Below are 21319 nucleotides of genomic sequence, written 5' to 3'. Positions count from 1 at the left end.
TTTTAAAGGCACCATGTTTAATATTTTTGAGGTCAGAAATCCAAAAGTATTTTAGCCTTCCCAACATTGAATGATCTCATATAATAAAAGCTTAAAAATGAGATTAGATTTTTACAATAGTTATGTTTTAAATATAGCAATATAGTTTATATAAATAATGAAAACAAAAGTTTGTCTATCCACTTTATATGTTTGTTAAAGATTTAAATGGGATTGCTGTTATTACAGTTCTCATTGAATCAGAAAAGGAATGATCATAACTTAGCAACTTTTCTTCCTCAAACTTCAGATTCTCCAAGTGAAATAGAAACAAATGAAGTTCTTAATCAAACAGAAAAAACACATAGCAAAAGTAAAAACAATCAGGATTTCATTAAAAAGAACATTGAGGTAAGCGTTAAAGCATAAAATCACCAACGTTTTGTTAAATGTTAACTAAAAAATAGTATGTAAGGGCTTCTGGACACAGTTGGGTTCCTCTATCAGGAACATTAACAGCTAATTAGGCATAAATGAAAAAAATCTTGCTGTTAAAAATTGTTGTTTGTGGCAGAGTACTGTATTAAGATAATTCTCATCTTGGATGCTCATATTGGTGGGGATAATACTGCTTCTATGTATTTGCTAAAGATTACTGGAAACTGAATTGTTCTGTTTGTGCCTGGACATAGCTTGTTTTGAGGGCAAATATTTCCTAAGACTTTCTTTAAATGTATTTACTGTTGAGTTAGAGGAAGATGTTCTTATGCATAGATAAGGAATAGGTATGCAGGTTGTTCATGTATAGCCTGCATGGGACCCTTATTTACAGAAGACTTCTTTCTGTCAGAAAACAGATGCCTTGATTTTCATGCTTTTTTTTCTGTGAAGACCTAGTAGCTATAATGATTTTTTCATCCAACGAAAAATATCCGTCCCTCCGCCATGTCAAAACTGTTACAAGTTTATTATGTGTACGCTGCTAGATTTTTCTGTCAGAGTGATAATTTGTATTATGGCAATAAGCAAGATTTGGATGTTAATTTCACAGAGTTTAAAAACTTTGTTTTGTTGCTGTTTGAGCTAATGGAGTTCTAAAGTTTGTTTATTTTTTCTTTCTGTAAATATTTCAGCAAGCAAAGGATTCAGGAAAACAGATTGTTATGCTTGAGGGAGAAAGGAAAAGGTTAATTGAACTATTGAAAGATACAGAAGATGGAATTGAATTGCAAGGTCTTGAGGTATGGCAACTTTGATTTGTACTGTCCTGTTGTATTTGGCTTATTTGTACAGTAAGTCTAAATTTGATTTGGTTTTAGTCTTACCATGAAGTAACCTACTGAGATATGAGAGAAAAGCTGGACAAATCCAATTGGCTTTGTCTCCAAGAATGAATTTTCATTGGCTTCTTTCTTCATTTTACTAACACTTGGACATGCTTGGTCTCAGAAAAACAGCAGAACTTAAAAGAAAAGTTAGACATGGGTGGAAGGAGCCTTAGAAGCACACTCAGAGAAGAAGATGACTTATTCTCTCTGCGTAAAATGTGAAGTTACTATCAGTCTGAGTGGCTAGTGCTGTAGTCTCTGGTAGAAGGGCCAGCAACTACTTCAGAAAAACTCCAAGAGTTTTTTGAGGACTTGAACTTCAGAATGCAGCAATTGGGGAAATATACATTGATGAAGCCTATGTGTCCATTTAGAAAGATAACATGACATCTTTGTGTGGCTTCCAGCTCACTCATGGAGAGTGAAAAAGAGTGTTTGATTGTCCCACCAATCACTTCTTCTAGGACAGTCTGTGCCACAAAATGATTCCCAGTAATGCGACAAATAGTCTAGGAGATGGCCTTTATTTCTTACTGCTTTGAGGGGAATGTCACAGTGAAGGAGTTCTCAGGGGCTCTGTTGTTTTACAGAAGTAATCATAAGGCTGCTAGGATGGGAAGATAAAATTTGGTTTGAAAAATGAATTATACTAGTACTTTTCAACTATATGTGGTATTAAACATGCTAAAGATAAGTGTTTTTATAGAATGGACATCCTTAAACTATGTAAACTTGATACAACACTTCAAGAAAACTGCATTTTAATAAACAAGAAGAAATACTGGGAAAATGCTTGCTTCGTGTAAAGAAATTAGGTGACCTTTCTAATTTGTTTGACATTAAAATGTACATTATGTTAAGTCCGTAGTAATTTTATGAACTTTTTCAAAACATTAGTAAGTATACACTGAATGACAGTACCTAAGAAGAAAGATGTGAACTTTGTGTAGAATGAACAAAATATATCCAAGGTCCAGTTTCTGTTTAACTTATACAGCTAAAAATGATCTGGAGTAAATTATTTTTCAGTAGGTTAAATAACAACTTATGTGTGAGAGAAAGAAACAAAAGCAAATGCTTTTTTTTTATTCTCTCTTCCCATATTTTACTTCGAGTTATTTTCTAATGAGGTGGTGAAGACATCCAAGAGGTGATGCTCTTCATTACTCTTTTCTAAAATGTGTCTAAAATCCATCTTTATAAATTACTGTTTCAGGGTATGGGGTAAGGAGGTGAGCTCAGGATTTTCTTCATCTGAATCCAAACTGGTTATGGAAACAGAGAACTAACCTTCCTATGGTTTGTGACATGAAACAAATCTGTAATTTACCCAACTTTAATGCAATTTCTAGGTTGAAACTCTTTCGGTCCGTGGTCCAAAACTTTTCTCTTTACTCCAGGGAAACTATACACTATGTTTTGGCATTTTCAGAGCTTTGTGGGGCAAATATAAATAAAGGAGTTCATATCAGTCTGGTAAACCTGGTGGACAAACGACTGAGATTATATAAATGTGCAGTGTTTTAACAGTACCTGTTCTTTCACGGTTAGTAAGCTAAAGTAGAAGCACAGAAAGCATAATCTTTGCTGATCATTGGTATGCAAAGGTTTAAAACTATCAGCCACACTCAGTGCTTGTGTTCATGAGACGAAAAACTTCGACTTCTGTAAAATTGCACCAGTCCTCCTGTTGACCTGACATTTGTTCCCTTGCTTTACATAGAAAGCTTATTAAATTTTTTGGACGTGAACACTGAGCTTGCAGATTGACTTAACTATCTGTGTAAAATACTCATCTGTTAGTGACGTTGCACAGCAATGTTTGACTTAGCTGACATAGTTTAGCATTAAAAAAATGCAGTGGAAGACTCTTTGGTCTAATGTTGATCTACTGGTTAGGAAAGTTGATTTTTTATTGTACTTTTAATTTGTTTGCATATTAGAAGAACAAAGTTAAAGCTCACTGGATCATTTGTCTGTGCATTTAGGAAAAGATTCAAGGTATTCTATTAAATATGCTTGCAACAGGTTTGGCATTATAATCCCACTTAAGGGTGACAAAGTGTTCAGCTGAAACAGTGCTTAATCCAGCCTTTGAATAGGAAGAAACTGTAGGGAGAGGGTTGTGGGGTTTTTGATTGGTTTTGTTTTTTTCTTCTTGTTGGAAAGGTATTTGGTTAACAACACCATCTCTTCTGTTCTTCTTTCCTGATCAAGGATGTGTTTCAATTTGAGGAGATGGTCCTTCATTTGATAAACCTCAGCATTTAGAGATGGGAAGATGTTTTAAACAGCCTTCTGTTAGTAAACATCATAGATTTCTGACCTAGGGAATAGTGGCTTTTTTCAGAATTTATTATTTTACTGATTGCAAAAGTCTTCTCTCACAATACGTAGTTATTGGGTTTTCTTTTTCTTTAAGCTAGTGTCCTTCAGAAAATTTAGAGGCATTTATGCAGAATAGCTAATGCAAATTCTGACTAGCAGTGTGTACCTTTTTTGCACCAATTCTCAAGCCATCAAGGCAATGGAAAAGTATAACATTTTGCCAAATTTTTTATCTGGCACATGTCACTATCATGTGGGCATGTATCTATAGAGATTTTACTATTTATATCGGATATTAAATAGATCACTACACAGGAAGTGTGTTGCTGTATGTTCTTAATACAGTGGACAAGAATGGGAATGGTAATTTGTGGGTTAGTCTAGTCTGTACTATATCACCTCTTTAAAGTAAACAGCTCCTAAATCTACTGCCGAAGTAGAATAAATGAAAGGATAATACCTAGTTACTTAAACCTGTTTAGTCTGGAGATGGATTTTTCCTTTCCCACATTTGAATTATATTACGGGTGAGGCATTTCCTGTGGCTGCTTTATAACAAAGATCATGAGGAAATTATCAGATAATGAGTAATTTAGACTGCTTCAAGCTGGCCCAGGTAACTGTCCAGCTGATGGCGACTTTTATCTTATTTCATTCTGACTTTTAAAAAGCTGGTGCAACCACATTGGCTAAAGTAATGTTTTGGAGGTTATCAATCAAGGCAGAGCTGGCTATGCTATATGGATTCCTCTGTATAGTGTAATGTGGATTAGATAACTTCATTTGACTTGTACTACTAAATATGTCAAATATCCAAACAGCACTTCTCACCTTTTTAAAAAAGTGTTTTATGCATATTTAAAATATTTTAGAAGTACATATTCATGCTAATCTAGTTGCCAAAGCTGCAGGGGTATAATTTGTTTCAGATGTTCCACAGTAATAAGCACTGACTGTGCTGTTACAAAAGTATTGTTCTGAGTTAACACACAGGAAACATTGACAGGACAGAAGCTTATTTGCCAAGCAAAGCCATCTTGAAAATACAAAAGAGAATGTGTGAGTCCATTTAACCCTGGAGTAAAGCGACTACTGGAGTGATTTGGATACTTGGAGCATGGGATATAGACACTGAGCTGTAGCTAATGAGCCCAGTTGCAGCTTAACGGACTCCTGTAGAGTCATTTCTGTATGTTTGCACTGTGCTCTTCAGTGTCTGATTAGGGGGTGGTTAACATGGCACAGGTGTAGTACCACATTGGATACTTATGTTATGATGGTCACTGTCTCACCTGAACAGATGCTTCCACAAAGCTGGCAAGGTTCTAGAGACATTTCTGAGTGGCTCTTCTGGAGTCAGGTCATGTCCGGTCTGGCTTACTAGTTGTGTCCTCACAGTTGTATGAGAAAGCATTAGAAGAACTGATTTCGTTTCACAGAAGAGATGACTCTATCTTTCCTCCTTTTTTTTTTTTTTTTTTTTACATTTAGTATGATGCTAATTTATGACAAGTGTTTGGGGTATGTTTTTTTTCTACTTGCAACCAGTGTGCTTTAGGATAATGGGGATGAACCAGAGATGACCTCATAGGAGTGGTATTGTAATTGGAAGCTGATATTTCCTCCTCTTGTGTGGATGTGACTGCTTGAATAGCCAGAGGACTAATCTGGAAGCTGTAAAGAATATGAATGCCTTTCGAGACAGATGTTGAAGTCTTAGGGCAAAGTGCTGGCCCTCTTCTGTTAGGAAAAAGAAAGGAAACCAGCAATACACTCATGTTCTCCCCCACATCCCTGCCCTGCCCTTACAAGGTCCTACCTGGTGTTTCTTTGGGGTCAGGACAGAGATGTAATCTTCTAGTGTCATTCCCAGTGAATGATGATTGTGCAAACTTGCTTCTCTCAGCATTAGACAGGAGTGCCAGGTTGCTGGGAGAACCTGCATCTGTTTGCGAATATGAGCTCATTTGTTTGGGTTAAGTGGGCTAAGCTCACTCATAACATGCAACTGTCTGTACTAGGAGCACATATTCGTATTGATTAGTCAGGTGTTACTTATATCAAGAGGAAAAAGTCATATAAATCACGATCAGGAAAAGAACTTTGTACTCTCTGTCTCTCCCAGTGTTTCTGTGATAACACTGGGGCTCTAGAAGGGCGGCAGCTACTCATCTCAGAGCAGTTCCTTTGCTTTCCTATGGATGCCTTGTCGTCGTCTTTGGTGATGCATTGCAAGTGTCACATTACATCTCATATCTCATTCTGACATTTGGCTCCAGGTGGTTTCTGCCATTGCATCAACTTCTGCAGTTTCATTCCAAGCCTGGTTTTGGTCAGGCTTTCTCTCTTTTTGACTCCTTATCGTATGGAAAGTGGTTGTCCTTTTAGACATAGATGCTGATTTTATTTCCTTCTTTGACTTGCACAGGAATCTGTTGCTGCCACTTCCTTCAGAGGACAATAGAGAGTAGTGTATTATGTTCCACTTTATTTGGACTTCTAATGTGCTGCTGTGCAGGTGTGATTGAGTGTGTACCAAAATAGATGTCTCTCTGCATTTGCTGCCAGACTTTGAGATGCAAGTTCATTGGGTGCGTTTGACAAGATGTGTTCAACGTAGTTGAGAACGTCTCATTTTTCTGCCTGTTGACTTGCATTTGTCTTTTTTAAAAGCAAAAAATATCTTGCTGTCTCAAGTTTGCTATATGGTCAACTCTCTGTATAGCTCTTTGGACTTAAGCTATAATATGGTGTCTCCAGAATAAGTGTGCAAACAAGGAATGCTGAGATGCAAGGCATAACAGAAGTGATTTAGGATGATGTTGAGGTCAGTTCTAGTGCAGTTTCTGAGGGCTGTGCTTTTCCACTTCAATATTAGCATTGAAAATGTGAGCTTATAGCATGTTCTTTGTGTTTTCTGTCTTAGCACTGGTGGATCTACGTCTACTTTCCTCTTCATCTCTATCCTCTGCCCTATCTTGCAAAGGAGCACAACACTTCTAAAATTGATTTTCATGTCAGTGGTATCATAAAGTGATGTTTACTGTGCAGCACTGGACAGCAAGATTTAGATGCAAGCTAGACTATGACAGGCAATTATTGCTTCAAAAGGGAGCTGGGATTGCTATATTGAACAAATACAGAAACTGCAACAAGGGAAGAGTTTGCATCCACAGAAGGGAGCTATGATAGGCATGGGATGGCATGAGACTGTTTTAAAGGTTTGACTAACTTGGCTAAGAGGCTATAAAGTAAGATGCATCATTAAGGAAAAGGGGTTAGTTTTCCAAAGCACTTCTCTTAGGTGTAAAGAGAACTTGATCAAGGGAGTTGTATAATCTTCAGAAGAATGGATGGGGAACTTGGGAGCTATCTGATTGCTCTTTGGCCAGCTGGCATGGAGGTGAGGCATCTGGCTTTAAGCGGCTTCATTTCAGGGCTTCTGAGTGGCTAGTCAGGGAGGACACAGGCTTTGGACTTCTCTAGAAATAAGTAAAATAATAGCAGAAGTCTTTTTAGGTTAACACAACACCTTTTTTGCTATTACATTTTAACAATGCATGTAGATGTGTGTGCTTTCTAAAAATAAAATGAAATACATATATTTTTTAAGTCCATTTAAGTTGCTGCTTGGTTATATTTAAAAATGAAAAATGTATGCCTCTAATTGTTCTGTCCATGCTTTTGAGTGTGCTTGGTATGTGAATATTGGCAGATTTCAGCTATATACAGAGATGGATGAAAACTTACATTTTATGCTTAAGAATGGCTTATTTGAAAAATAAATACACTTGATGTGTGACTGCCTTTAAAGTCTGTTTCCTTTGGGAATGAGGATTAAATATTTTCTGTATCTTTCAATAGGAGGATGTATCTGGCTGGCTAGCACCAGGAGAAGGGTACACACCTGAACCGAAGGAATTTCATCACCTAAATGAGATAGACATTAAGCTTCAAGTACTACTATCTGATGGGGATTTTTCTGCAATTTGCAGCTCTTGCTCAAAACCTCCAAGCCAGATTTATCAGGTATATTACAGAACAGAGCTTATGTTGCAGATTTCTTGTTTGAAGTGTGTGTTGAGATCTGATGTAAATGAAAATACAGCATGCATCTGTATTTGTATTTTTTGCATTTTTCTTTACTTATCTTCTATTTGTTCTCAAAGTATATGTGTTAAAGAATGAAGTGAAATCTTTGGCTATAGAAATAATACAGAAAAATTGTATGTTGCTATTTTGAGTGGTATATAATTCAAGGACTGTCTTGTTTTTAACATGTGTTGATTCCACAGTTTCAACAAGAAATTTCATTTGCAGGAATTGGTAACTCAGACGTTCTTAACTGCATGAGGGCCTCAGTGGTTTTGTCAGCATAGTAACACGTTACCCATGATAATTCATCTTTAGGAATTAGAATTAGGTTTCTTCTTATCTCAGGATTCCAAAAGTGCCTCTTCATTTATGATCTGAAAGATAAAGCAGTAACTGATAAGCAGTGTTGAATACTGTAGAAAACAAATTGAAATTGTATGTCCCTTGTTTTTAATGGCCTTTGTCTTTTTCCCTTGCCAGCAGTATTAAGAAACTTTGGGGTCTCATCCTGGAGAAATGATTGTTTGAATTTTGTACATAGAAGACTTCAATTTATCCTATTGCCCCAGTAATGTTGCCCCTTGATATAGTGGGGGAAATACAACATAAAATACCATAATTCCTATTTTGCCCTAATTTGCAGAAAACTTGTTTACTTCTGTAAAATTTACAGTTTATAGCCAGAACTGGTATATCAGAGGCTCTGTAAGAGTGTACGCTGGCAAAAGTATGTTTTCAGTTACCAGTGTATGAGAAGCATCTCTTTGAATGGCTAAAGTAACTACTGGGTTTTTTTTCTTTTTCTAAAGAGCACTTTAATGTCATTTTTTGTATTGACTTCTTTCTGAACTTCAGGCTTTGTTTTACCCATAGTAGTATTTTCTGTGGCTCTGATAGCACCAGAGGAGTGGCATTTTGATGTTGATCATTTACTAACTGAGATTTAATGTGTGAAACAGCGACTCCCTCTAGTGGGTAATTACTTACGTAAATGCAGTTGTTACCCAGTAACTTCAGGTTCCGGGACCTGAGCTTGCCAGTGATTGCTGGATCTTGTGTTCACTGTTATGAGACATCAGCTTGATGTTAGTGCGACTGCCTATGATAATGAACACTCTGTTTGGGAACGTTTGTCCAAGTGGTTGTTGTTGCTTCCTTTTCAGGTAAAAGCTCAGAAGTATTTGAATAGAAACTTGAGTTTATGTGTATGCTTATTGAAGAGTAATGCATTATCTTTTTGAATAATATTAAACTTAACAACCAAGAAGAGATAGTTAAGTCCATAAATTGCCCTTCATTAGAGAAAAGCAGCCGCCCTTCAACTTTGTTTTGCAGAATATAAAAGGTTTTTAGACATTGTAGTTCCGGGAAACACTTACAGGATTCCATTTGTCATTTTTTGTTTTGTTCAGATAAACTTAAACATGTGAGTCATTTCAATGAAAGTTACCAAAGCATGGGACTATTTAAAGGTGTTTTTATAAATTTAGAGAAAGAGCTAAACAGAATAAATATAAGTTGAAGTGAGTAGGAGGCTTTAGTTATTTAAAACTAGACTTAGAAGGACACTAATTGCATAAATCCAAAACCAATTAAAAAAAAAGGCACAACAAAACAAACAAAAAAGCAAACCACCCCACTCTGCAGCTAGCTAATTCCAGAAGTGTCTTGATTTCCAGGTGCCTTCCCAGTTGACTCCAGAATCCCCTAGGTGCCTTCATTCCTTCTTCTCTGTGTGTCCAGAGCTGCTGTTCTCAGCAGAGGACAGGGTGTCTAGTGGCTGCCTTATGATCCAGACTTTAGGCAAGTCAATGTTAAGTTCTTCGTGAAGTCTGATTTGGTAGATGCAATCTGATTGTATCTGGCACTGTGACATGACTGGGCTTATTTGTATTTACATAGAATTTCAGCTGCTAGATTTTTTTTTTTTTACGGTAAGTGGAGGAGAAAATAGTTGTCTCAACTATCAGGAACTTGACTGCTTACTGTGGAAGCTTCGTACCAGGTCTAGCCTTTAGTCCTATGTTCTTGGTTATGGGGTTTTTTTTTTTGGTAGGTAAATAATCACTCTTTCATACATAGAGTAATAACAACAGGTCAAGTTCTGAATTTGGTTATGCGAGTTTATTCTCAACACCTTTTGTTTTCAAATTCCTTCAACAGCTGCCTTTTCAAAAAAACAGGAAGTAACATGCAGCAGTAGCTGAGAAATTAGTGAATATTTTGAGTTTAGAGAGCTTCCTGTCAAAAGGCATGAAAAATGACTTTTTTTTTTTTTTACAGGTAGTTGTTCTAAGTCCATTGCTGGTCATGGTCTTTTTAAAACAGCCTTGTTTATCATGATCAATATCCCCTAATATTGTTATAAACTGTAAGTTTTAATGAATTTGCTTTTTAAAAAACTTGTTATTATTCTTGAAGCATCAGTTCTGATATCAGAAAATAGGTGGGTCACAGAGCAATATCAGAATTCTTTGTACTGAATATCTTTTGGAACCTGATCAAAGGCAACTGATACCTACCCAGAAAGTGTCTGAAGAAATGAATTGAATGATGCTTTTGCTAAAAGAAGATCTTGTTTTGTGATATGTTAGCATGAATGCTATGTGCAAGACAAAGGCAGTAAGAGTTTTGGTTGTCTGTCCCTTGCTGGGTTTAATTTCAAGTTTTTAATGACAAGATTTTCAATTGCTTCTTCAGTTGACCACAGCAACTAAAGGAGGAAGTAGATTAGCTGTCAGCACTGGAAGGCTGTTATCCTCTAAACAGTTAAAAGTGGGACACATTTAACTTACTAATAGAGTGAATTAAATATGCAGGAATTACCTTATTTATTAGCCCTCATACGTATTCTCTAAACATTGTGAGAGACAAAATATTTGTTGGTGAGACTGGGATCTGTAGTATTCAAAACCAATAGTGATAATCTGGTATTGTTGAAGTTTCAGTTAAGTTTCTACTGATTTCTTTTATTTAGAGTTTCAGCTTAGATTGTATCACTACTTCTCCCATAACTGAGGTCAATTCTGTAAGCTTAATTGCTAGATAAAGTTGTTGACACAGATGCTATGGAATGCAAATTTGAATGCACTGCAATTTTTTTTCTTAGGAGTTTGGTTTTTTGAAGTTTGGGTTTTTAAATTAGGGTGCCAGGAGAGGGTTAAAAAAAAAATCCTGAACATACAGAACTTATTTTGAATGAGTCTACTTGCTGTAGGACACAAGTCTGATGTGGAACATGGATGTCCTTTCCTTTGGAGAAGAGGCTGATTTCAGTGACATTAATCTATCTTCTAAAAATCAGTCCTGAAATTCTTTCTGATTTCCATGAGATGTGGATTTCATATGTTGTGGTTGAGTAGGGTATAATGCATTAGTGATGGGGAACATTGGCAAAAATTGTTAGTGTGTAAATCATCTGCTTGGATTTTCATTTAGAATTTTAGAAGTAATTAAAACAAAATTAGCTTAGAGTTGCATATCATAAAGCTGCACATTCTTTTCTTCCAAGAATTGCATTAGATACAACTTTCAAAATGCAAACACTTAATCACCACTGGCTCAATGGGAGAGCTGCTTTCTGCCACTGGTAGATACTTTGGCAGGATATAGGATCTATGCTCTGACTCTGAAATCTTTAACAACTGGCTTTAATGATCCTACAGTACCATAGCTTAGCTGTTACAGAGGAGCATACAGATCTGTTCTGATGCCAACTTAATTAAATATTTAAAAGTGCTTCTGTCTTAATGTTTTTGGGGAAGAACAAGTAAGTTGAATGTAATCCTGGAAGACACAGGAAAATGGTAGTATGAAGAATATGAAGTTGTAAGACTGTGTGTGATGAGTACAGTTACGAGCTTGAAAAACTGGAAAACTGCCTGAAAGTGAAAAGAAATGGAGACTGTGTTTAAAGAAACAATAATACCTGTCTGCTTGATTGTCTTATAAAGATAATTACTTTAGTATTATGTATTACCTTGATGAGTTCTTTCATACCTGGTTGGGTTTCTTTTATCAGAAAAATACTCAATTTTTCAATTATAGCAGTAGATTATAGTTAATAGTTTTAAACTAAATAAATACTCAAAATTATAGAAAATTCTGAAGATACACTAATGTTTCAATTAATGAACTCTTCGATAGTCTATACTCTATGCCTGCACTTCACCAAAACAGATGATTTTGACAGGTATTTCTATTTCAGGGCATGGTTAGAAGCAGGTTAATAGGCTGATCAGCCAGTTTTGTGGCTCAAGAAGATTGTATGACACTAATATCTTCTATTAGGTGGGATTTTGTTTTTATTTATAGAATTTTGGAGAAAAGGGAGTGCAACAAATAATTTTAGCCATTTCAAATACTGGATATTTCTGTTTTGCATTATGATCGTTACAGCTTTGGCTGTTGCTAAGTGCTTATATCTTCCCTTGTGTAACATATCTAACAGTTCTATTTTCTACCTTATCTTTAAGATTTTTAGATCTTTATTAATCTCAAATGGACTTCCGCTACCTACATGTGCTATATAATTGAAACATAAAATGTTTTGAAGCATTTGAAACATTGACAATAAAATGTTTTCCATGATATAATACTTCCTACATTTATTTCATGATATCTTGAGAAAAATATTAAAAAATTAGTACATGGGGAAAAGTCTTCACTTTGCTCATACGGTGTGAGTTCTGATCAGTTACTATTCAGGATGAGAGAAATGAGACTGTGAGAACTACTTCTGTGAAAGCAGCAGCTTAATGCTCTATAGTGGTCAGATATCAAATAGATTATTAGGAACACTTATGAAAGGAATACAGAATGAAACAGAAAGTATCACTGTGCTGCTGTACACATCTGTAATGCACCATATAGCTTGACTGTTGTGCAGTTGTGGTCCCTGGATCTCATAACCAGGACAGAAAAACTGGAAAACTGGTTACCAGAATGCTCAGAAGTGTAGAATGGCTTCTATGCAAGGAGTGACTTATACAGAGACATTCTTTAGTTTGGAAAAAAGGAGTAAGAGGGAATGTGATTGAAGTGTGCAAAAACATGCTGATCAGAGAGAAAGTAAATAGTAACAATTTTTTTTACCATCTCGTCTAAATAGAATTATGTCAGTTGTGGATGTTGATGTTGGAGAAATGTTGAAACAGTACTTTTTACTTCTGTTTTCTGGTAAATGTTCATAGTTCAAGTTTTATCCAGCACACTCCGATAAGAATAGATTAGGTAGCCTGGCAGAGATCAATATTCAAGAAAAGTTTATGGAGAATAAAGTCATCATGTTTATCCCAGTTAAGAATTTCTTTTGATAGAACAATATTGTCTTACTAGAGAAGCAACCAGGCTTAAAACATTACTCAGTTTGATAAAGGGAAAAATAACTTATGATACATAGTTTTCCTAAAGTTTGAAGAGGTTCCTCGTAAGTGCTTGCAGCAGCTGAGCTGTCTGTAAAATGAAAAATGTATGCCTGAAACTATTTGAAAGACTAGGACAGAGATCTGCATAAAGCTTTGCTTCAGAAATGTGTGTGGAAAAGAAAGTAAAAAATTTGAAGGTAGTAACTTTTTTGATTTTATGTCTTCTCTCACTGTCACCTTTTTAAATCTAGCTGATATTGGAGCAATAACATTTTCAGAGATGCTGTTTGCAGTTTGAGCTCTGTTCTTCATTGAAGGCTGAGTTCATATAAAAATATCAACTGGTAGTCCATGCAGACAATCTCCAAAATAAAATACTGGGAAGTATAATATAGCGTCTAGTGACTTCTCAGTACCACTAGTTGCATATTCTTATAGGTGTATTCATAACATTGCTTTTTAAAACAAATCGTAACTGCAGCTGTAATCCATGCTGAGCACTAACTGCTCACATGGCAATGTCTATATATGCACAGATCAAAAGATTGGATTTAGAAATGCAGTTGCAGAAATAGCTATAACTTTTTTTTTTAAAGAAAAAGAAATATGATGCCATCATCTTCCTCCCCACCCTTCCATGAACAAATTTCACTTCTATTAAAAGAGCTGGAAGAACAAAGCCATGTAAAAGCAATTCCTCTTGCTAGAGGGAGCTTCAGTTGTTATACTTTGAGCTGCTTTGCCAACTTTATATTATATTGCAGATATAAATGTCATATCTTGTTTCATGTATTAATAAACACAAGCTTAAATAAGTCATTTGGTTTTTTATGTTCTGTATAGATGTCAGTCATGCAGCTTTCTGGCCATTGGGCATCATATTTAATTAAAAAAACTCTCTTACTATTTAGAAGCTTAGCTTTAGACACTCTGTATTAAGAATTTGGCTTTAGGTGGCCCACATTAAACTTCAGTCCAGTTTGGAGAGATTCTAGTCATTAACAGATGGTGCTGTTTACAGGTGCTGTCTGTTATAGGAAAGTTTACTAGTATTGTGGTACTGCCAACTATTGCTGATTGTAAATATATATTCAAAGATTTGTACTGTGTTAAAATAAGTTTATTTTCAGGCAACTAAGAGTTTAGTTTAAATGTCAGAACTCCCAGATTTGTTTGATGTTTAGAAAAGGTTGTTTACAGATGCTCACAATTTTTTATATATTGTAGTTGAGAAATTTTCCGTTGAATGTTAAATTGCAAAGGTTGTTTTTCTTTCCAATTAGACATGCTACTTGAAATGCTTTTCCTTGTGTGTGTTTATTAAGATTGCTTGAGCTGCTTCTGAAAATAAGAATGAATAGAGTATATTTTTATTAAATGGTTGCTCATGTTCCTTTGGGTTGAATTGACTAACAGGGAGGTTTTTTTCGATGTGTCTCCCCCCTATTATTTGGATTTCTTGGATTCTTCTATAGGATCTTTGGTTTGCAAGAGAAAGCCCTGTTTTTTTCCAGTTACAACATAACTTTGCTGTTTTGCCAATACTTGTCATTCTTAATGGTCTAAATTACATGTAATGTTGAACCTTGAATGTATTCAGGACTGATACAAACTTCAGAACCTGATCCAAAGCTACTGAAGGATGTGAGAATGTGTAACCCAAATCTTTAGTGATGGTTGTGCCTCTAACTCCAACTTACAGAGAGAGGGTTATTTCACATTTACAATGATATCTAGTAAACAAAACCTACAGTCATTTCAGTTCAGTTCTTCCTTTCCCTTCTGGCCTAATTCTGATCCCAGTTTGGTTAATTGGAGCAAGCTTTGAACGCCTCATTCAGTCTCCCCGATTCTCAGTGCATTTTTATTGTAGTAGAATTTAATCATCAAAGTGTTAGCTCTGGAGACTAAGAAACTCCTCTTAAAATGCAAAGGGAAAGAATTCTTTTATTGAAGTAAGTCCAGCCTGATGTTTAGCTATTGTATTTGAAAATGTGCATAATGAAAATTATGCATTTGCCAAATTTGAAATTGACTCATTATTCTAAACATTTCAATGTTTTCCTGATAGAAATCAAAAGAACACGTTGCTGGCTTTGAAGCAATATAAAGTCATATGCTTAATTTCTGCCTATCCTTCCTTTTGTCAGGAGTCTCTGGTTTATGCAAACAGAAGCCTAGGAGCAGTTCCAGGTGAAAAGGTTCTGCGAGACAATAAGGAACAACGTGATCAACAAAATCGTCTGAAAGAAATAGATCATCAGCTGAAATCCCTAGAGAGAAACCTTGTAAGTCTCCTATTTTTGTTGTATTTTTTTCCCCTCAGTTTGAAAACGTTGGAGTCTATCATCCCACATGTCTTAAAATAAAATCAAATTCGGCAACCTAAATTCCTGAAGGAATCCCCAAGGAAATATACAAACAAAAGTCTCAAATAATTTTTCTTAATCTGGGAAACATATTTTTCAGTTATAATGCATGTTTCCCATTAACATAGTGTCTTTCAATGTGAAAGAAATTATTCTCCTCTCTTCCTCCCCAGAGGGGGATAGCATAAAGAATCAGATATAAATACATCCTAAAAATATTTTTTAATGGCTTATATAGTTCAGTGTTCTTTGAAGGACCAGGTCTGGTGGGAATGCTGTATATACTAAGTTATTGTGTGATTTAGTTTTACTGAATTCATTTAGTGTATTTTTGTAACTTAGTTTTCATTTAATACATGAATTTCGTAAGTGCAAGGGCCTTTAAAATAGGAGCATATAAGTAAAATGGTAGTAAAAAATCATTATGTTTTAGAATTAGTACATCTCATCTCATCCTTTTTACTACTTTGAGTAAAAGCGGGTAGGGAAAAGGTAATTTAAAATCCATGAGGATCCTATTGTTAACCTAGTAGGCAGAAATTATGTTTATTTCCAAGTCATAGAGCCAGGACTGACAAACCAAAACTTATGTGCCTCTTTCAAGTAATATATTACTATTCTTTTCTCTTTCCGTGAGTATAATTTATTACATTACTCTCAAGTTACAATAAGGAAATTTAACTAAAAACTAGTGACAGGGGAACCTCAAGGACTTCAGGAATCTTTACTTGTTTTTAAATACACATTATAAATGTCCTGTTTGATCTGTGCTGAAAGAGCTACAAAGCAGCCTATACAGAGGAGAATTAGGGAGAAGATATATAAAACATTAAAAAAAGATTAATTCAAAAGGAGAATCCTAAGATGATACAGGTGTCATTTGTTTGGCCTGAAAGCCAATGTTGGTATTTGTTTTTTTGTTGTCTCCCTCATAGATCTTCTTAAAAGCACAGGAAGAAAATCTCTTCTTTTTTTTTTTTTTTTTTTTTTTTAACAACATTGTACAAAACTTTGAAGGTTTGCCTTGCTCAGGTGAAGTCAGGAATAGAACTGCTGAAGACTCAAAAGAACATTACTGCATTACTGAGCTGGTAGTAGTGGTTAAAACCTGTATATATATGCGTATTCTTAAGATTTTAACATCTTTGTTCAGTGTTATTTTTCTGCTTTGAGATGAGGAAGCTTTCCTTCTCCATAGAATGTGTTATGTGGAGAAGACAAACTAATACAGTAGTGAATGAGAGACTGAGGTGAGATGACAACTGGCATGGGTAACCTGATGAAGCTGGATTTTTACTAGGAAACCCCGAGTATTTTGGTACATTAGCAAGAGGCATCAGTATAGGTAACTGACATAAAAGAAGTGTGCAATGAAGAAGGTGGTGATTGCGGATAGTGAGCATGGATTTACCGAGGGTGAGTCATGCTTGACCAGCCTGATTCCCGCCTTTGATGAAATGATTAGATCTGCTCTATAAGCTGGAGGGCAGGGCTGCCACTCACTGGGAGTTAGGCTGGAGGAGGGGGCTGACAGGAACCATATGAAATTCATCAAGGACAAATGCAGAGTTCTGCATTGGAGAGGAATAACTCCCTCTAACAGTGCAAGGTGGAGCCTGGCTGGCCAGGGAGCAGCCCTGCTGAAAAGGACCTGGCATCGTTGTGGACAATAGACTACACATGAGCCAGCAGCGTGCCCTGCAGTGATGAAGGTTAACAGCGTACTTGGCTGTATCAACATAAGCATAGCCAATAGATTAAGGGAAGTAATTACTCTCCTTTATCTGGTGCTCATTAGACTGTTTCTAGAGTATTGCATCCAGTTTGGGGCTCCCTAGTTGACACACCTGAGCAAGTTCAGCAGAGGGCCACCGAGATGATTTGGGGCTAAAGCACTTGACCTGTGAGGTTGAGGAGACTTGGTTTGTTTAACTTGGAGAAGAGATGGCTCAGACAGAGCTAACAGTAGCTTTCCAATAGCAAAGAGGATGTTACAGAGAAGACAGAGCTGTAGTATCTTTACTGAGTTACATGGTGGGAGGACAAGAGACAATATTCATAAATTGAAATGCGGAGATTCCAACTGGATTTAAAGAAGAAAAAATACCTCTGAAGGTAATTAAGAATGGGAAGCAGGTTGCATGGAGAGACTGTGAAATCTCCATCCTTGAAAATTTTACAGACCTGGCTGGATAAAGCCATAAGGCATTTGATCTGATCTCATAGCTGACCCTGCTTTGAGCAAGAGGTTGGACTAGAGACGTCCTGACACCCCCTCCTCCCCAGTCTGATGATTTTTTGATTCTGCAAGGAAAAGGATCAAGAATTTTTATGCATTTCTCAGGTGGTAATCTTTCTCTATTATCACTACATTGAAGGAAAAATAGTAATTTTTTATGGCTGTGTGTTGTAGACATTTGTTTCTTGTGTGTAGCTGATTGTAGTGTTTTTCATGTAGTCATAAAAACATTAATATATGAGTTTGTTGTGCCAGACCAAAAATCCATGTAGTCTACCTTTGGCTTCTGGAGGTCTTTATTCAGCAGTAGGCTTACCTTCTGCAGTAATTAGAGTTAGGGTAAATACTGTTCCAGTTATCTTTTATCGCCCTCAAAAAGGGATCTCCAGTGCAGATCAAAAGCTTTGTGATTCAGATAGCAGCATAACCGCAGTGGTATAATCTCAATTACTGTCACTACAATTGCAAAAACTTCAGCCACTATCTACATATGCAGGGTTTATGCTGGCAGGGCTGGAACTGCACAGCCAATATGATTAGACTTCTAGCAGGTTTAAAGCTGGTTTGGATACAACTACATGCAGTCCAGTCTTTGGTTTGGGAAAAAAAAAAGCTGATTGACACATTCTTCCTGACGTCAGTTAATTTTACATACTTACAGAGTATGGGAACAAAGACTTCAGACAAGGAGTCAGTGATTGCTTTACAGGCTGTTTGCTTGTGTGTGTGTGTCACTACAGTAAGACAGCATATTTAGCTCTTATCTGTTCACAGTACCAAAACAATAGTAGAACTTCATTTTAATACACTGCTCTATTATGTTAGTTAAAAGATGGGAGGCAAATAACTGGAGGAATTCTGTGGAACTTCAGTATATTGAATAGGTTAATGGGTAAACAGATAAAATGTCTACCTATTGTCATCTTTTCCTGGTCATTGACCTTTATATCACTTTTTGTCACTACTGACCTTGTTCATGAGGCAAACACAATCTGAGGAAGTGCGTCTGGGAACTGTATGATAGTCTACCGCAGGCCTGGGAAATGCAGTGGGCTGCTGACTCATTCAAATATTTTGTGTAGAAATGGGTCAGTTCCAAGTCTTGGTTGGGTGATAGCAGTATTGTTTGGTATCACATTACATGCAGACTTGCAACATACCACACATTTTTCCTTGGCTAAATTGTGTGTATTTAGAACTCTAAATCAGTATACTGAAATGTTAATTTACAGTGTTTATAAACATAGAATATGTCCTCTGTACCAATGTGTAACTCATGGCCAGACTAGCATTGTTGCATGCTATGCAGCACCTGGTAAGGCTTCATACTATGTCTTCTTATCCGTTGCTGCTCTGTAGCATGACTCTGAGATCACAGCATATGGATATGAAACATTTGTGTATTAGGTCCTCTGTGAGATACTTTGGTTGCCAGTGTAAATAGAGACGTATTCAACTCTGAATTAAAGTAGGTTTTTCCTTCTAACAGTGAAGTAAAATATATAGAAAACGTACTCTTTGTTATGTGAACAAAGAACAGCCTTCAGAAAATACTGGGTTTTTTTTAGTTTCGTGTCCTTGATACCTTCTAATCTTATTTCTGGAAAATACAGTTATTACTAGAGAAGATTGGGCAAAACAGCATGGTATCTCCTTCTGGTACAATATACATGATCGAATAAATTTTTCTTATTTGGTGTCGCAATGTCTAAAAATCAGGTAACTCTTATGCAGTGTGGGCTGGGCGCCTTCTTTCTGTACCAAAGTAATATTTTGGCCATCAGTTCTGTGACAATGTTAGCAGCAAAACTGCTCTCCACCAGGAAACTGTGTGATGAAAAGCTAAACTGAATGCTTGCGTTGATGGGGGCAGTGCATAGATGGCATGTTTCCAGAATAATTTATTTCTGGAAATACTGTTTGTTTTTCAATAGGTGGCACTCTTCACTGTATGTCAGAGGAAGAATGCCTAGGCATGGTTCTAGGGGATATTATTACTTGTGAAAACGTTGTCATTTCTCTGGTATAAAATACAGGTTGTGAGAGGTTGCCTCTTGCTTTTGGCGAGATTCCAGGTGTGCAGCTTTTAAGGTTCAGTTATTTTTTTATCTTAGCTAATTAAATTGTCTATTTAAAATTCACATTGCATTTAAATTTCTCCTTTACTCTTTCCTAAACCACTGTAATTCACTATAAAATTGGAAAGAAATTCTCTGCTCTGTGTACAGGAGGTGATTTGTCAGCAGTTAGAAATGTTATTTCTGAATGCATGGTTATACATATATAATTTTAAAATATAGTGTTTTACAAATTTAGTGTCCGAGAGATTACTTTTTAAAATGTATGTTAAAAAATCCCTCAGATAAAATCTTTTCTTGTTGTTGTTTCTTTTGTTTATTTGTTTTTGTTTCCTAGGTGGAAGTTATGGGTAGTTTAACTAAGCAGAATTTAGCTCTGTGTGTTAGGGAGTGACTTACAGTAAGTATAAAGGTAACTTTATTAATATTTTTTTTTTGTGTATGGTAGAATGCTGTATGTCTTCCCCTACTGCAAAATGAATTATTCAAATGGATTCATATAATGGTAGTTTTACTCTGACTTTCTCTTCAAGAGGGATGAACACATTCATCCTATTTCTGGAGCAGGCTATTTAGTAGGTGCTGCCTTCTGAAATTTTAACATTTATGGATTCCTCACTACACCTTACCTCATATGTGCTGTGACACTTCATGGTTTCAGCAAAGTCTGGGACTGAGCACACAAAACAAGGCTGGAAGATAAGACTTCAATGTACTTTACAATTCATATAAAAAACAGAAAATCTGCTAAGTATTATGCTTGAAGTAATGAAACTAAGGGCTTTGGAATCTGAGTTCCTCCTTTATTTTGAAAAAATTGTCCCCAGCGAATTAATATACCAAAGAATGTATTGTATGCATTGTTGAAATGCATTGTGAAATTTCAATCCAACTGAAATGTATCTGTACCGTTTTTTCTGGGCCCTTGCTGGATTTCTTTTAGGTTTTGGTTTGACCTTAGTTCACTTGTTCTTCATTTGAAACCATGGCTGACTCTCTCCACATTCTTTCATCTTGCAGTTTCCTGGAAACCATTGAGCTTATCTTTGTTTTGTGAATTGCATTGTTAACTGCTGCTTCAAAAAAAATGTTCAGCTGCCAAATGCGCGTTGCTGAGCATTAATGAAAAGAATTTTATATAGAAAGAATAATAAATGTAGTTATTTTTCAATTGTGGCTTCTACTAGTTGGCCATTTGCGATAATCCAGTAGCATGTTTGATGATGTGTTGAATTTCTTCGTGGCAGATAGTAGGTTTAAATGCACATCCAAGCAAGCTGTTAAGTAAGATAGTTTCACCTTTGCTGGCTATATGTGTGTTTATTTCAAATGTCTTACACTAGAAGCTGATTCTTTCCTGCCAAAATCTAGCCACAGATGCCTGTTTTGGGGTTTTGGTTAAACATACAAATTCAAAAATATTTCAAATGCATATTGAATATATATGCATATAATTGTGTGTATACACACCCATATGTATAAATAGTGTTACCTCTTAGCATGACTGAGATACTGATACCTACTTTAAAAAAAAAAG

At 36.0% G+C, this 21319-nt stretch overlaps 1 protein-coding gene across 1 annotated transcript in view; it reads left to right on the top strand.

Moving 5' to 3' along the window:
* The window catches only part of FSIP1 (fibrous sheath interacting protein 1), an 87421-nt gene that overhangs the window by 11717 nt on the left and 54385 nt on the right, over positions 1–21319 (top strand). Inside the window, exons 7-10 of the mRNA XM_009572971.1 lie at positions 290–390; positions 1113–1220; positions 7500–7664; positions 15247–15384. Of these exons, the coding sequence (XP_009571266.1) occupies positions 290–390; positions 1113–1220; positions 7500–7664; positions 15247–15384 (512 nt within the window). The remainder of the gene's footprint in view (positions 1–289; positions 391–1112; positions 1221–7499; positions 7665–15246; positions 15385–21319) is intronic.

The sequence above is a fragment of the Fulmarus glacialis genome, unplaced genomic scaffold (genome assembly GCF_000690835.1).
Source record: "Fulmarus glacialis isolate BGI_N327 unplaced genomic scaffold, ASM69083v1 scaffold16532, whole genome shotgun sequence".
Classification (NCBI taxonomy): Eukaryota; Metazoa; Chordata; class Aves; order Procellariiformes; family Procellariidae; genus Fulmarus; species Fulmarus glacialis.
This window is presented reverse-complemented; position numbering and strand designations above follow the sequence as displayed.